Source organism: Salvia splendens, chromosome 6 (genome assembly GCF_004379255.2).
Source record: "Salvia splendens isolate huo1 chromosome 6, SspV2, whole genome shotgun sequence".
NCBI lineage: Eukaryota > Viridiplantae > Streptophyta > Magnoliopsida > Lamiales > Lamiaceae > Salvia > Salvia splendens.
The window spans coordinates 27,382,091-27,400,173 of NC_056037.1; the positions used below are offsets into that span (position 1 = coordinate 27,382,091).

General features: G+C 37.5%; 1 protein-coding gene across 2 annotated transcripts; it reads right to left on the reverse strand.

Moving 5' to 3' along the window:
- Positions 1 to 1,870: 1,870 nt before the first annotated feature.
- LOC121808332 (CLK4-associating serine/arginine rich protein-like) lies at positions 1,871 to 6,170 on the reverse strand. Of its 2 annotated transcripts, none has more exons than XM_042208750.1 (13): positions 5,854 to 6,170; positions 5,524 to 5,562; positions 5,306 to 5,454; positions 5,065 to 5,140; positions 4,458 to 4,740; positions 4,261 to 4,370; positions 4,105 to 4,152; positions 3,822 to 4,031; positions 3,479 to 3,580; positions 3,253 to 3,383; positions 2,939 to 3,080; positions 2,162 to 2,317; positions 1,871 to 2,079 (listed from the first exon to the last, which is right to left on the reverse strand). In XM_042208750.1, exons 1-13 carry the CDS (start codon positions 6,048 to 6,050, stop codon positions 2,055 to 2,057), a joined length of 1,668 nt encoding a protein of 555 aa, XP_042064684.1. In that variant the 5' UTR covers positions 6,051 to 6,170; the 3' UTR covers positions 1,871 to 2,054. The 2 variants fall into 2 exon arrangements, with proteins under 2 accessions (XP_042064684.1, XP_042064683.1); XM_042208749.1 differs by having other exon boundaries at positions 2,162 to 2,320; positions 5,854 to 6,169.
- Between the last annotated feature and the right edge of the window lie 11,913 nt (positions 6,171 to 18,083).

Sequence of the window (18,083 nt, forward strand, 5' to 3'; positions counted from 1 at the left end):
AATGATAATTAATTATAAGTAATCATAACAACTGAATGCCCCAAAAAAGGATAGTATAGTTCGTCAAAAAAGTTATTTCAAAAATATTCACAAAACCAAATTTTAGTGGACACAAAAAGATACTTGTAAGATTGGTGCCTTCGTCTCTTAATCATAAACCTTAATAATGATGGAAGTGATTAATTAAAATCTTCATCACGTCGACAAAAGGTAAAGTGTATCGAAGTTTAGTAGATATTGGTAAAAACATCATGTATAGTATTTTTTTTAAAAAAAATCATGGATTTAAATAGACACCTATGTTATGTGTAGCTAGCTTTAAGCTAAAGTAGATAGATGAATAAATAAAAGAGGTGGGAATTGAAATGAAAGGGGTATAAGAGAGAGTGCGATGTGGTGCATGCGTGTGGTATAAATGGATGGAGATAGGATAAAGTTAAAAGGAGGCTCATTTAGGTTTAATTTTGCTTAATAAATTCAAGAAAAAATTGAACAAAGTGTGTTTATTTTTTGGTATTGTGTTCAAATTTTACCATTTTTAGAAAGAAAAAAATGAGTTCATCTTACTTTTCTCTTCGAAAACACTTGACTTTGTGAAAAAATTTATTTATGTCCTGTTAAATGGAGTATAATATTTTTCGAAATTATGATTAACCATTTTCGGAGAAAAGAAAAAGAATATATGGAAATGTTGGTGACATTGAAAACCCGTGTGTGTGTGTGTACACGGGATTCTCGAAACATGAAAAGCTAACAAAATAAAAAGATTCACATTTGCTTGCCTAAAGATTCAACTACTTTCTGCTTTTTTATCAATTAATTGGTATGTTCACATTTATTAGTTTTATTGGAAAATTATTTGCTTAATGTATGTTCTACTTTTTTTTTATCATTTTATGTCGTTTGTTCAACTTATTTATTTTATTTTTTTGATAATGGTTTATACTAATAATACACCAATATTATTAACCTAGGAGGAAAAGAGACCGTGAAAGTTCACCTTTAATTATAATACTACTAGTATTTTAATTTATCTTTCTCTTTGTCTTTCACTTAATTCTTAGCCTTTTGAAAAAAAATTCAAAAAGTACATATGTATCTTAACTCCCCACTTTCAGTTATAAATATATATTTTTTACTTTCTCAAATAAACTTTCAAGTTTCAAATATATTGATGCCACTTCTGGTTTTTGTATTTATGTTATTATCCTCGTTAAAATATTTGGATTATAAGTTGATTGTAGTGCCGACTTTTGATTTTCTTTTATGTTTTGAGTTTATATAAGTTCGTTAAATTTGTTTATTGAATAGTGGAGATTTTTCTCATATAGTTTGTCTCAACGTGCGTTCGTTATATTTTTGTTGCACCAAAATTTCGATATACAACTAGACATGTCCAAGGTTCAGAAACCGCCGGTTACAGTTTGATACTGCTAATTCCGATTCTGAAAATTCTCAAATTGGAACTGAACCTTAAGCGTATTTCGCGGTTATGGTTCGGTTTGAAAACCACCAGTTTTCCGGTGGTTTTTTGCGATTCGGACCAGCGGATTTTTGGCAATTTTTCACGGTTCCGATTCGGTTTCACGGTTTTCCACGGTTTCAGTTCCGGATTTTTTCAAACTAAACCGGCCCGCGGTTTCTGATGTTACAGTTCCGATTCCACGGTTAACCACCGGTCCACCAATTTTGCTTATTTCCAAAGCTCTACCCAGAATTTGTCAAAAAATAATATTTATTTGTTGAATCCCTTTAAAATTTAATAATTTCCGAGACATTAAAATGTACTTTTATAGAAACAAAAGAACGATTGGAAATTTGCAAAAAAGCTGCATAGGTCAATCATGAATACTTGAAAAAGCAGTTCCTATAAATACAATCGAAGATGTCCACTATTTATAGATAATAAACAAAATACTAGTAATATTTTTTACATAATTATGTGTATTCAGCCGATATAGAAAAGCAGATGATCACAGGCACAGATTCATATTTTAACATGATTGAACATGCTCACCCAAAATTCTTGATGCACTCTCTAAGCTGATTTACTTTCAATACCTTGTCCGCCTTATTCCCCTGCAATGTTAGACTAGACTGATGAGGCACCCCAAATTGGATAGCTGAGATATTAATTTAACTTGTCCAACTATCGTTGTACCGTGGAGATTTAGAGCGGGAGTAGGAACGGGAACTTGAGTAAGAGCGACAAGGAGAACGGGATCTTTGCGGAGAACGGGATCTTTGCGGAGAACGAGAACGTGAATGGTGTATCTGCAGATACCTTCCCTTGCTTGGACTCCGGCTTCGCCTGTATCTTCTGGAACACAAGACACATAGCTGCAAACTCTCAGCCATGTTCGTTTCACATAAAAAGCAGAAGACAACAAATCACAACAAAACTAGAGAGAGAGTAAGATTGATAGAATGATTATATCACACATTCTCATTCTGAATAAAAAGACGTATGAACCCATAGTCGCTATGTACTCCCTCCGTCCCAAGGTTGTTGAGTCGTTTCTTTTTCACTCGTTTTGAAAAAATGATAATAATTAGTTAAAGTGGAGAGGGAGTAATGTAGAGAAGAGTCTTCTCTATATAATTCTCTCACTTACTTTACTCTCTCTCCACTTTAACTATTTATTTTTTTCAAAACGGGTTCAAAAAAGAAACGACTCAACTACCTTGGCACGGAAGGAGTACATTTTAGAGTCCAAGAGTCCCGCAAGGCATATTTCCTATTAATTTGCATGTGTCATTCAGTAGCCCAACTCCAACTTCTCACACAGAATAGCCAACGCAGGATATTATACCAGAAGTGTATCAAACACTAAGAAAAATACAATTTTATGGACCAAAAAGAAAAAATCAAAAGCAAGTGTTCAGACATCTAAAGGCAACAGCCACAAAAATTAGCTTGAATCTGGAAAAATGTAACCTGGGAGAGCGGCTATTGCTTCTGCTTCTACTTCTACTCCGGTGCTGATATCTGCTCACTCGAGTAGTTTCTGCAAGTTTTTTAAGCCTCTGCTGCTCTTGTTCTCTTTTTTTAGCCATCTCAACTGCTGTGTCTTTTTTAACTGCAAAAGGTAGTTATGCAACATTTAAATTGTTTAAACATGCAGAGCAAAGCAACCAGGGCAGAACAAAACTAAGGGGGGATTTCATATGCTCTCTCTGTTTTTGACAACACCACCGGATGGTGGTGGAGTGAGGGCTTCACTTCAAGAATCGGCATCAAAAAAATTATACTTTGTTTGTTTAGTTGTTTGTCCATGATCCTTTTAAGTCGTTCCTGAGGTGTTTCCTTCTTCTCCCCTTGTTGCTTAGAGAGACTTCCACTAGTAGTTGCTTTGTTCAACTTCGCCGGTGCAGAGGATAGGCTGCCAATAGTTGTGACAAATTCAGCCATTGAATCTTAAACACGTATGCATTCAATACAAGACAACGGTTGGGGGTTGTACACAGAACAGAATACCTTTGTGTGGCTTTCAGTAGTTTTTCTTTTCTATCTTTGTCAAGGGATACACCTGAAGCAGGGTCCACATGCAGAGCCTCAAGTATGTGACCAGATGGTGGCCTGCGGCAAAAGAGAAGTATTAGACACATTTTCCTGTGACATATCCAACGCAGTCATATAATGTCCATTCAGGGAAACAGAGCTTCAAAAGGAAGCTCCCTTCCTCATCTCCCAGGCAAGGAGCTTGCAACTTAACAATGATCTACTATAAGCCACAAACAGTTTGTTCAAGGTAACATAAATGCAGTCTAAGCAGCAGCAGAGTAAAGTCTGTCAAGAATTAAAGGGCAAGTTCTCCGACCGGTTCAATGCATTGATTTGAGATGGAGGAGATGGTGGTGGAGAATATCCTTCCAGCTTTTGCTCCTTCCCATCACCCGAGCCCCCAAATTCAGTAATATACTCTATTTTTGGACCACTATCTTTACTTTGGTGAGTATCATCAGGGTGCATTCCATGTGCATAGCGCCTAGACTGTGAAGGAGAGTATGAACGAGATCTTGATCTTGACCTAACAATAGAAATAGGGTAATTAAATAGTTATCCATAATGGTTAATTTCAAGGTTAAATTGGCTATACTTACCTCCTAGAACGCGAGTAAGCTTCATAAGTAGGACTGCGCCTAGAGTCCCTAAAATAATTTAGGCAGAAGATACTTTCAGTTACGCAAAGATTTTTCTCATAATAATACAAGCGTATCGCTGCAATCTAAGTGGTAAAAGAAACTTTTAGCAGTTACCTGTAGGGATCATTATGAAGAACTCTAGTTCCAGTAACACGAGCAGCTTCTCTTTCCCTCTCTCTATCAGTCTGAGAGGCTTTCCTTCTCTCCTTGCGACTCAGCTTCCTCTGTATATACACCATAACACAGGATATATATTTAAAAGCCCGACTTAGTTATTACCCAGCTTTCATCCAATTAACATAAAGACTTACAATTGAAGGATCCCCTTTGATAACTTCTTTCTGCCTTCTTGCCTCCTCTTTAGCCTTTTTATCCATATATAAAAGCCATCCGTACCTCTTCACTCCAAATTCCTTAGCGATTGACTCCATTGCTTCATCATTACTATCATCACTATTAAAATCTTCCTCCTCATCTTCATCATCGTCTTCGTCACCATCCGATGACTGAATATCTTCTTGTCCATCTCCATCATATGAAAAACCAACTTGAGAATATGATCCTTTATTTGCTGGAGGCTGGGCCACATGAGGTCTATTTCCATTGCAGTTGTCAGACATTGGTCAAAAACCCAAAAGAACATGTCGCAGATAGACACTCCAAACAAAACCAAGTTAATATAAAAGGAAATATCCAGCAAAGAGCCAAAAACATGGATACGGCAATTAAAATTTAAAATCAAAGTCCTAGATAAAGTAAGAAGGTAAAACTTACCAATCTCCCAAACAAAATAACCATGACATATTGTTCACATACAAAATCTATATTGCAACTAAATGTGACATAAGAGTCTTAAACCATGTATGTCCAGAAGCACATGCAATGCTTCACACACATATATTATGGGTACAACTGCACCTGTCAGATCCAAAAGTTCCAGTGAGCTTCGCCTCCATCTCTTGGTTAACATGTTGCAAACCCTCCTCATCGGCAACTGCAAAAATTTCCTATTAGCATCCAAGAAAGTAGTTTCGACTTATCACGCAACATAAAAAGGAGCCATATCTTTTCTAAGAAAAAGTTGTTTACCTAAAGATGATACACAACTTAAAGTAAAAATAAAAAGTTGATTTGTACTACAAAACAAAAAAGTACCGACATCCTCTACGCCGGTGTTTAATTAAGTCCCGATAACGCTCAAAATTAACAAACTCTTCTAACTCTTCCTCTTCTTCAGTTTTCTCTGGAGCCCGAGATCGCCTGGAACTACTATTGCGAATAAAGTCAAGAAGAGCTCGGCCATCGAATCTGAAAAGATAATGAGATATAGTTATTCTTCCGTTCATCAAGACAGCTAATCAAGACTAGTTGAATTACCTGTCAATCAAAACATCCTGCTTGCCGTTCCAAGGTATCCTATTTAGATTCCAAAGAGTTAGGTCCATGAATTTACAAGCTAAATGAGAGGATGAAAAATATAATAATTCATGACATAAGCAAAAACAGGTCTACGCAACAAAAAGCACCTAATTAAAGTTTCACAAAGAGAGATTACAATGATTTGAAAAGAGAACAAAGCTAATAATAACGTGAATTAAAACAGTATATACTGGATTGAACACATTTGCACATATAAACCGAGGGAAAGGGGCAGATGATGATAAAATTAAAATTGAAATAAAATTAGGGAAGATGCGGAGATCGTACAGGCCCTGCTGATCTTGAGTGGCGTGGTAGAGGGCGTCGTCGCGGATGATGCGGCAGCGGGATCCGACGGCCTGGATTGACTGCTGGGGATCGCCGCGCCTCTTAGCGAGGTAAATGGCGCGGCGCTGAGCCCGCTTGCGAGCTGCGTCCATCATGTCGTGGACCTTCTTCTCCGACCTCCGTGCCTCGTGCCACATGGCGTCTGATTCAGTGTTCAGTCCGATTGAAAATCGATTTTGGAGATGAACCCTAGTATCCCTAACTTCGGTGACACGAGGGGTGCTGAAAATATAAGTCTATGCCACTTTTTTGGTTTGTTTACAAAATTCACAAGTATTTTAATCCTAAATTATAACAAAAATACTTGTTCCGTCTAATAAAAATAGAAACATTTAGGACGACAAGAGAAGGAAATACTGCATAATTTGTAAAACAAAAGAAGAAGAGTAGTTAAAATAGTGTTAACAATAGTGTGATTCATATTATCATCAACCCTAACATTTTGGGTTTGACATCACATGCCCCTAACAAAAAAATAAACACTGGCAGAGCCTAATGTTAAATATAATCAGGAATGAAGTTTTCTTAGCCATTTTTAGAACGAAAATGCTCAAATAGCTTGAAGGGCATTTTTTGGCAATCCCTAAATTCACTAACATATGAATTGTGCCACTTTTCTGTCAGCAACTTCTTATGTGATTTTCTAATAAGTTCTGCTACTTCATACATGATTAAAGTTTTGCCAATATTTATACAGAAAAAAATTTCTTATATCCCTCTATTTCTAGTTAGTGCTAACAATATTATATCATGTAGGAAATTCATTGAAACAACAAAAAATATAGAAAAGTGAAGTTATTTATGTAATCAAATCCAAATCAATAATACACAGAATAAAAAACATTTCAAATTTAATTAAATGATACAATAATTATTTTCTTGAAAACACTGACATTTAAATATTATTTCATTATATATCATCGAACTAACTTTAAGATGATTTTAATGATTAATATTTTATTAAGAATTTTAATTTAGCTAAAGCTGAAATTTTTAACATCATATGAACATTCAATCTTTAGGTATATATTTAAAAAACAAAAATCTTTAGGTATAAATTTGTTTAGTTTCTTGTCATTCATGATAAAATTGAAACATGAGTAGTACTTTGAAAATATTCAAGCATGTTATATTAGCTATTTAATCATTTGAGTTTTTTATTAATAATAGTATTTGAAACTAAGACAATTGTAAATTTATAAATTAATACTGAAAAATTTAGGATATTGTGATAATAAATAAAATTGATCCATAAATCAAGGTAAAAAACAAATAAAAATTAGGGAAAATAGAAACACAGAAAAGTATCAAAAAATGAGTTTTATAAAGAAGAAAGGGTCTCGTTTTATTATTTTCATATTAATTAATGCATATAATGATAAATTTGTATATTATAAAAAAAATAGAAAGTGTAAATAATGACCAAATTTTAATTACGTATGAAGTACCAGAACTTATTAGAAAATCACATAAGAAGTTGCTGACAGAAATGTAACAGAAATCACATGTCAGGAATATAATGGAGTGACAAAAATGCCCTTTTAGTGCCTGAGTGTCTTTTGGTCCGAAAAAACATGATTCGTGATTATATTTCACGTAGGGTCATCGGCGCTATTTTTTTTTGTTAGGGGTATGTGGTATCACAACCTAAAAAGTTAGGGACTTTTGAGGCAGTTCACTCTAAATAAAATTAATGTACTATGAGTAATAAATTCGAGAGAACTTTCTTTAAATGGGAATGGACTATTTTTATGAAATAGACAAAAAAGAAAAGAGTCTCTATTTTTATGGACGGAGAGGGTAAGCATCATCCACAATGGGGCGCCTTATAGTCCGCCCTATAGGGCGCCCTATGCTCCGCCACATCAGCATTTTATCATCCTACCCATTCACCTGTAGTGGGATGCCCTATAGGCCGCCTTATAGTCCGCCTTAAGCATTTTATTTATTTGAATATTAAAACACTACAAAAATTGGAAAAAAAAACTTCATTTCATTGAAAATTCAAACATTATAGTACGAAAAAAAATAACTACAAATTCTCAATGGCGGTTATGGTCCCAAACTTCTTCAATCATATCGTTCATGAGCTGAGCATGATCTTGTTGGTTGCGCATTGAGGTCTGTCTAAATAGAACCTCATTGTAACCCATCGGTAATCCTCGAACATGGGGCGGGGTCGTCGTGCTAGAGCTAGATCCCGCTTCATCATCGCCCCAATCGGTGACGCTTCCACCTTCGTGCTTGACTATCATGTTATGCAAGATAATGCACGCACACATGATATCGGCAACGACGTCCTTGTACTAGAAACGCGTCGGATCTTTCACTATTGCCCACCGCGCTTGGAGCACACTAAATGTCCGCTCCACATCCTTCTGCGCAACCTCCTGCTTTTGCGCAAATAAAACTCTCTTGTCACCCATTGGGCAGCTGATCGTCTTCACAAAAACAGGCCACCTTGGGTATATGCCATTGGCTAAGTAGTACCCCATATGATATTGGCGTCTGTTGGCAGTGAACTCGATGGTCGGGCCGTTACCATTGCATTGCTCGGTGAAGAGGTTGGATGAGTTGAGGATGTTGATGTCGTTGTTCGACCCCGCTACACCGAAGTAAGCATGCCAGATCCAGAGCCGATGGTCAGCGACGGCTTCGAGGATCATCGTCGGGTGGCTGTCCTTGTATCCACTAGTAAATTGGCCTCTCCATGCCGTCAGGCAATTTTTCCACTCCCAGTGCATACAATCTATGCTCCTTAGCATTCCAGGAAAGTCGTGCGCTTTCTCGTGCATCTTCATCAGGGTCTGGCAATCCACAGCAGTCGGCTTTCACAAATATGTGTTGCTATAAGCCTCCACAACTCCCCTACAAAATTTCTTCAGGCACTCGCGGCCAATTGTCTCCCCGAGGTGAAGGTACTCGCCGAACATGTCCGTCGTGGTACCGTAGGCCAACTGCCGGAGCGCAACCGTGCACTTCTGTAACAGCTTAAGTTCGGGTCTGCTGATGTCATATTCCCGATATTGGAAGTATTCATCATGTGCCTCTAACGTTTGGACAATGCTGAGAAAAAGATCTCGCCGCATTCTATAACGGCTCTGAAAAACCGTCAGGCCCCACTGCGGTTCCTTGGCAAAAAAGTCTGCGAACAGACGTTGGTGAGCTACGTCGTGCTTGCGGCGGACAAACGTCCGACGTCAAATCGGCCTCGGGATCTACTCCGCCTGGACCTGCTCCGCTGCTTCACGCTCGCACTCCATTTCAGCCAAGCATTCCGCCGCAGCCTAATGAACGCAATCGAATAAGGCCCGAGTCAAGGCCCAAGTAATGCCCTCTGAGGTACTCCAGTCGTCGTCGGCCCATTGTGGATGCTCTAATAAAATATAGAAATGTGTAAAAAATATACTCACTATGTCTCATATAAATATGTGTATTTGAAAACACACTACAATTAATGCATAATTAGTAAAGTAAGCGAAATGAGGAGGAGGATGAGAGTAATTAGAGTAATAAAATTAAGTATATGAGTAATGAGTTGGGGACAACTTTTCATAAACGTAAATGAGCTACTTTTATGAGACTGACAGAAAATGAAAGTACACATATTTTTATGGAATGATGGGAGTAATAGTAATAGAGAAAAGTACTATTATCTCTTTGTCCTACTCTAAGTGACACTTTTTTTTGATATTTTACTTTAGATGACATAATACTCCCTCTAATCTGTAATATGAATACGAAACATAACTTGAGAATTTGTTGGTTCAAATAATAAATGAAGTTCTTAATTCTTGTTTTATCTTGTTTGTAGATGGCTCCAACTGCCAAGAAGGCGAATATGGTGGTGCAAATGTTGGAGGAGATTACAAGCAATTATTTAATTGCCCGGCTTTGTATACTATATTTGGTTTTCACTAAACTTGATTAGCGTAAAAAGAGAAAGAGAACACAAATAGTCTTACCTTACAGCCTAACAAGGAGGGTACACACACAAGTTAGTCACATGAATAGGTTGGTCAATGTTACAACACGGATTGCTTAGTAATCCTTAGGATGGATAGGAATGCATTTGGCAGGCTTTGTTCCATGTTCCGGCAGTTATGCACCCTTCGTGATAAGAGGTTTGTTTATGTTGAAGAACAAGTGGTTATTTTCCTCAGTGTACGGCCCATTATCAAAAGAACCGTGTCATGGGATTCAATTTCGGGCGGTCAGGTGAAACTATTTCAACTCATGTTCACGCCATACTTCCAGCATGTTAGGTTTTGTATACCGAAAAACATGTTTCGAGCACGAATAGAATCTTGTTTGTATACAAACACTCTACAATTCACTTTTAACCTGATTCAGTATTATTCGAGTAGTTCGCACGAATTGAATCAGTATTATTATTACATTGTGTTTGCTTATGCATTTATAAGATGTTTTACAAACATTTAAATGTACAAGAAGCAAACAAGTCCAAGTCTTTGATTTAGTAGACCCGTTGTGGGCGCCTAGTGAGTCTGGTTTGATAATGTCCTCAAGAGGAGTTTGGAATTAATTTTTATTATTCAGAATCTAGTCAGTTGGAATTTATTCCATGAATAATAAATAAGAATTTCAAACTGAGTCCACTCTTGGAGTAAATAGATATTAATTGATTGACTCGATAGCAAACTTTAATTGATTAATTAATTAATAGACATTTATATCTTAAGAGCGAGAAATAATTATTTAAATCAGGATACCCGGATTACTTGTAATTTCATACTCCCTCCGTCCCCTAATAGGAGTCGCTCTTTGACCGGGCACGAGTTTTAAGAAATATAGAGAAAAGTTGGTTGAAAAAGTTAGTGGCATGTGAGACCCACATTTTTATATTAGTTTTATAATAAAATGTGAGTGGAGTGAGTTAGTGGAATGTGAGACCTACTACCATTTATGGTAAAAATGAAGAGTGACTCTTAATGGGGGACGGCCCAAAATGGAAATTAGCGACTCTTATTCGGGGACGGAGGGAGTATTTGGATAGGTAAATTAATATTATTATTATAGTGGTTGATAATAATATTCCAATTTGTGCTTAAATTAAATTAGGGCTCAATTTAATTAGATAAGCGATTGGGGTGGCCTGCCTCCAAACCTCAATAGATCCCTGAATGGGCCCAATATGTAACTTAATAAATAAGAGAATAAATTAGAGACAAAATGAACACATGAAAATCGCTTCTCTCTCTTTGGCAACATGATTTTCTTCTTCCCACTCTCTATGGGAATTTTGTCTCTTCTTTATTTAAATCCTAGATATTTTGATAAGATCAGCTCACCCTAATATTGAAATATAGTTCAGGAACCAATAAAAAGATCTATGGTCTAGTATAGAAGATCATCACGAAGAGAAGGCGCAAGCAATCGACAATTCTTTGGAGAATCAAATCGGTAACCCTAAACCGTAGAATCCATGTTTTAGGATTTATTTTCTTTGAGCATATATTATTTGCGTTCTAGCATGAAATTACGTGTTTAACATGTGAATTGATTAATCCAATAATCTGTCAAATAGATCATACGTCTGATTTATTTGTTTTGTACAAGTTTTCCGATGTGCAAGGGACTCCAAACCACAACACAACCATCATCAAAATACACACATTGTTCCTGGTCAAATCTGAGCCAATAAAAGATGATTGCGTCGATCGGAGACATTTCAAGGTATTATTCATTCTAGGATGCGACTAATTTCACTAATTGCCTTATAAACACGTTACTATTTTCAATATCTCATTACCAGCTTGATTTTGTTTCACGTCCCCACTTTCTTATTTTTCTGCAGGGTTTTCTCACAACGATGGTACTTACATTCATGTGTTGGTTCCTAACTCATATGAACCACGCTTTCGGAACCGGAAAGGACAAGTATCAACAAACACACTAGCAGTCTGAGATCAACATATGTGATTAAACTATGTCCTACCTGACTGGAAAGAATCTGCTGGCGATGCTCGTGCCCCGAGGGATGCAATCGATACGATATATCGTATCGAAAATGTTATATCTCATACCGTTACCATATTGAAAGTTTTGATATACCGAATTTCGATATGTCGAACTTTCGATATGGATAATATCAATATCATTACCATATCGATATTTCAATATATCGTACTGAAATTCGGTATACCATTCAAAACGATATATCAAAGATCGATACGTTATACCGAAATATCATACCGTTTCAAAACCTGTGTACCGAAAAATATAAACTGAAGACTGAAAAATAACACAAAAATTAATAAAACTTCAACTATATAAAATAAGCATTGCTCTTATCTCCATAATCAAAATACAACAACCAAATACAAAAAAACACCATAAAGTTTGAAACAAACTCCATCACAATAATTAGCAAAAACTAGTAATGTCTTGATCTTGATTCTTTAACACCAAACCCTTCATCTTGTTGAAATCATCTAGAAATATTAACCTACGTAATCCAAGATCAAGAGAGATGAGAGATTAGAATTCAATAATAAAATGGGCATATACAAATTAGATAGGCAACACAAAGAAGTGGACATTTAATTGACAAATTACAAACAGAAATGAGAGAATAGCCCTGACTATATTTTGCCAGAAGTGTTACATAATAATTTCCTTGTCATAGTTAACTTAGTCACTTAACTAATGGCTTAATTCTAGCCATCATCCCAAGATTTGCATACGATAATCTTCATGGCTGCCTTTGAAATATCATCTCAAAGGTTTAGATAACACCAAATTTCAGTAACAAGCCAAGAAAGCTTGCAGATAAAAGAAAAGTTTAATCACGAAGAGTCAAGCAAATTTAAAACTTATACCTCATCATTTGGTGGATCAATTAGTAGAAGATAAATATGGAGAACCATCTCAAGTCTCTTGAGTAATGGTTGAGTGACTTGGGCCTAAAAAGAAACATAAAATGTAATTAATAATATTTGACAAATGAAGTTTATAAATTAAAGAAACACTTACTTGTTTCAATTTCTTGATAAAAAAAGCAAGGTCATCATCGGTTGGATCCTTGTATAAGCTAAATTCATCCGCTTTGAGCCAATCATTGGTGTACACCAATGCCTCAACCATTGTTGGACTCAAACTATTCCTAAAAGGATCCACAACTCTTTTGCCCAAGATAAAAGCTGATTCACTAGCTATGGTTGAGCTTTGAATTGCAAAGATATCTTTTGCAATGAGCGAAAGGATTGGATACCTTGTTCCAATTCATTTCCACAATTCTAAAAGATCAAAATAGGGATTAGATTGCTTCTACATCTCATCGGCTAAGTACTTATCCACTTCATAGATATCTGTTTTAGTTGGTCTTGTGAAACTTCTTCTTAAACTCCATTATACAATTCATCAAAAAGACCCGAACCACCTAGACCAGTATCATCTCCATCACCATTATTTTCTAGGAGTGGTTTCTGAGTAACCAATGTATCACTCACTCCCTTATACTCGGCCCACAAAGTCACCAAGTCATCTTTAAATCAGTCACACTACTCTCTAACCTCTTGGTTATAATCTCCAAATCTCTTCAATTTCTTCGCACTAACTTGAAGCATTTTCAGCTTGTTCCTCTGGTCCAAAACATTGGCAATAAAAATAACTGGATTCATTTTACTCCAATCACCCCAATACTTGTCAAATTTCACCTTCATTGCTTTTGCAACCTCTAACAGAATCGGATCTGAATCATCACATTTCAATCTCGATTTGTAGAGCAAACATTGATACAAAAATCATATATGATGTAGGAGTTTTTATGCACTTAACTCTAAAGTGACATCATAAAAATTCTTGAGAAAATGAACAAATGATTTTGCATCATCCCAATCCTCTTTAAGTGGAGGTCCCATTCTTTTTTACCCTAAGTATCTCATGAAAGGAATCCGTTCGTCGGCCATTCTTTCAAACACCCTTCTATATTTCAATGCAACATCAAGCATTTTATATGTTGAATTCCACCTCGTTTTCACATCCATGGGCACCGTTGACAGACATGAAAACTTAGCAAGTACTACATACTCCCTAAATTTACTCAATCTAGAAGGGAAAGAATGAATAAACACAACAACATTTCTTATAGACTTAATTGCACAATTAAGCTCCTTCAATCTATCATTGACAATCAAGTTGAGTATATGACAAGCACATCTCAAATGCAAATATTTTCCATCAAATAGCAATGTGTTTTTAATATGCATTCTTTTCTTCAAATAATCAATCTCACTATCATTCGAAGATGCATTATCAACCACAATTGGAAATATTTTTTTCTACCCCCCATTCTCTCAAGCATAACTCAATCATTTTGCCTATTTCCTCCCCAACATGACTAGTGATTTTCATGAAATTGATTATTCTTTTGTGCAATTTCCAATCACTATCTAGAAGGTGAGCAGTGATGACCATGTCATTGATATTTTGAATTGATGTCCATGTGTTAGTAGTAATACTCACTCTTTTCCCACTTAGCACACTTTGAATTCTCTTCTTCATATCTATAAACAATTCCAAAACCATACTTATCACCTTCTTTCGGTTGGGAATCCGAAACCTTGGTTATAATTCATAGACAAGCGAAACGAATCCTTTTCCCTCAACGGCCCGAAAGGACACTTCTGTAATAACATATTAGGTGACCTTCAACTCACACCTTTTTTGATTAAAAGAGTGAGGCACTATCTGACCTCCTTTTCCCATAGTCTCCTTTGTCAATTTCAATGTGGAATCAGGTTATGAGTTTACTATAATTTTTGTACATTTTTTAGAAACTTATATGTGATGGTTTGATGGATAATTGTTTACACACAAGGTTGTTTTTATGTTTTTATGCGACACGTGTTGAGAGGTTCATTAATTTATCAAGCTATGCATTATGTGGAATCAATTTGGCAGAGGCACGCCCAATGACATAAGATGATCTTCAGTTTTGTTTATGACTCCATTAGTTCTCACTCTTGAGATGGTCATTTAAATGCTCATAATTGGGCGATATATCTCATTTGTTCCACATGCAAGATGATTTAATAATTTAAAAGTAAGTTTGCTCACAATTATATGCATTTTCTTTATTACTGATAGGGAAAATAAAAGAGATACCATACATATATATTTAAACGAGTCACGAAAATACGGAGTATGGTATAAGCGGGAAATACATGTATTTAATTTAAGACGAACAATTAACTATGTGCCCAACACGTGGAGCATATTTTTTTCCATGGGAATATCGACGACATGAACTTCTAAAAGTGACGTTAAAATTTTTTGTTGGCCACAAAAGCAGAACGAACCTACACACCGTTCCAACAGAAAGCTCATTTGCATGTCTCCCAGCCACTACTAATCCAAACATTTTCAGCTTCGATTGTTACATACATTGTCCAAGGATAATTATCAACCCAAAATGTGAATTCTTAAATTCAATCCTTGTCCTCAATATGTGTCTTCCACTGTCTATATGGTGGGTAAGATCTACAAAATGTATGTCGTACAATAGTTAACAAATACGCATACAAAAATAGTTTTTGCAATGAACAAGGAACTTACCAAACCACGCACAAAGTTAAATGTACATAAAATTATTGTATTAGATGACAAGCATTGAAGATGAGCGAAAACTAAAAGTATAATACCATTGAATAATATAATACACAATTCAAATTATGTCTGCGGGTATCGGGTTACCGTATAACTATACGGGTTGGGATTGGGTAGTATAATATTGAAGTTTTGGGTATCCGCGGGTGCCCGTTTCGACACCCCTAAGCTTCTTGTCCGATTTTGGTTATCCCAAACTATTCGGTATCCCTAGATTACACGGACTAGGAAGATCAGCTCCATACATATCAAACCACTGTTGGGGATGCCTCTGCATAGAATTATCACATTAAATGTTTGGATTTTGAAATTTGTAATTTATGTAATTAGAAGGTGTCTCATCAAACGAAAGTAGCCATCATTATGGCAAATTATCTTGGACAATGAGGGTTTCATATGATTGCTTGTTTGTTAAATGAGATCACGATGATGTTGGAGATCTACAAATGCTCAAAAGAGGAGAAAAAATGTTTAATGATAGAATACTTACGTTGGATACTCGTTCACGGGAAGTGTAGTCATTATTTCCGGATGCTAGGACACCGACGAACATCGGGATGTTGTTTACCTCCGATTTTGACCAGCTTATTGTATGCTATATAAGAAAACCTACTACAGATCATATTCTCATTCTCTTGAATTGTTCAGGCAGTCTTCAATCATCCACCACATCACCGGCTCATTTTATTGATTAACTTTTGTGCCATACCAATTTTATTCCCATTCACGTAAGTTGTGTATGGTGAATAAGAGATCCAAGAATTCCCCCGGCTGGCTTAATTGTTCATCCCAGTGACTGTGAAAAAATAGGGCTATGAAGTAGTGATTATTTCGGACAGCACAACACCAAATGAAGGACCAACCATGCCTCCTCACAAAAGTCGTCAACCGGCTTCGCCGACACTAGTGGTTAGTGAGTCCGTTTACTCTTTGATAACGGTTGACTCTAAGCTACGTCGCAGGTTGTTGGACAATGACGAACTCAATGTTGATAAGGGGTCAACTCAAGAGGCCCCCTATTGTATTTTATGTGCCAAACCACGAGGGAAGTCTGGTCCCAAGATGCTCGAAAAAGAAATCAATTAAGCCCCCAAAGAAAAACCTCAAGCCCCCTGATTCTCTCCTCGGAAGTTCGGTTACGATCATTTCAATTTGTAAATTGACTGTTTATCCTTTATTTTCTATGTAGGAATTAATTTGTGCATAATACTTCATGTTGAATGTGTCATGTTATTTACAACTTCTTGTGTTTGTTGGTGTCTAATTAATCAAGAAGTGTTTCAGCTTATTTCTTTGACTCTTTTCTTTGTTTCATTCAAATCTCTTTGAAGTGGTACCCTCTTTAATTCTTGGTTGAGTTATGAGAGTTAGGCCATCCGCAATGGGGCGGACGATGGCACGCATCGTCCGTGGCCGCCATCGTCCGCCCCATTGCGGGTGCGTGACATAGGCCGCGGACGATCGTCGCGCCCTATACTAAGGGTGCGGAGTATAGGGCGGACGATGGGCATCGTCCGCCCCATTGCGGCCTACGCGGACGATGGCCGCGGACGATAGGCCATCGTCCGCACCATCGTCCGGCCCACTGTGGGCTACGCGGACGATCGACGCGGACAATGGCACGCAGTTTCATTTTTTTATAAATAGAGTTCATTTTTAATTTCATGTCACGATTTCAGTTTCGAAACTTATTATTACATTTACATAATTACTGCGAAATGGATTCAAGTCCCAATAGTCATATGTTTAGCGAAGAGGCGCATTGGCCGGGTACAGAACCCGGTGAATATCGTTCGTTCGACGCCGACACCCAGTACGATCCCGATTTCAGTACAGAATCGTACGGGTTGTCTGACATGGAGCAGTCTTCCGATCCCGATCTCGAACCCGCCGCGACCGCTCTGCCCCAGCCAAAAAGAAGCGGAACCGGCAGCGGGCGCAGAAGTTGCCGCCTCTCGGAAATTGCGATGAGTACGCCCCCGGTCGTACGAACTACACCGACGACAAAACCCTCATTTTGGCCCGGTGTTGGGTAGATATATCGGAAGACCCGATTTTCGCGAACAACCAGAGGCAGAGCGCGTACTGGGAGTGCATCGTCGGCCTCTACAATGAGGCCAAGCCGCCGACCGCGTACAAGCGCAAACGTGAGCAACTCCGCAAGCACTGGGATCAAGTGAAGAAGCAAGTGAACTTGTACGCGGCGGAGTTCGAGAAGTCCACGCGGGCACAGAGGAGCGGCGAGAGCTTGAGCGACGTGCGCGCTAAAGCGCTGTTGTCGTACCGGTCGATGTACGGCGACTTCAAGCACGAGGCCATCTGGGCGCTCTTGAGGGACAAGCAGAAGTTCCAAGGTGGAATTCTGCACACTGGTGCGCCGAAGAGGACGAAGACCACCGAAGCTGGTTAGACGTCACCACGGTTCGGGAACCGGTGGTTCACGGTTCGGAACCGCCGGTTCCGGTTCGAGAAATGATGGAACCTGAACCGGCCCGGCCAAGGTTCGGCGGTTCCGGTTCGTGAACCGTGAACCACCGGTT

Bases quoted from the DNA above. Each gene is read 5' to 3' on its own strand.
- LOC121808332 (XM_042208749.1), bottom strand. From the start codon at position 6,050: ATGTGGCACGAGGCACGGAGGTCGGAGAAGAAGGTCCACGACATGATG. The intron at 5,563-5,853 runs GTACGATCTCCG...GAATCTAAATAG, and splicing joins ACTCAAGATCAGCAGGGCCT to GATACCTTGGAACGGCAAGC. The intron at 2,321-2,938 runs GTTACATTTTTC...CTTGTGTTCCAG, and splicing joins AGCAATAGCCGCTCTCCCAG to AAGATACAGGCGAAGCCGGA.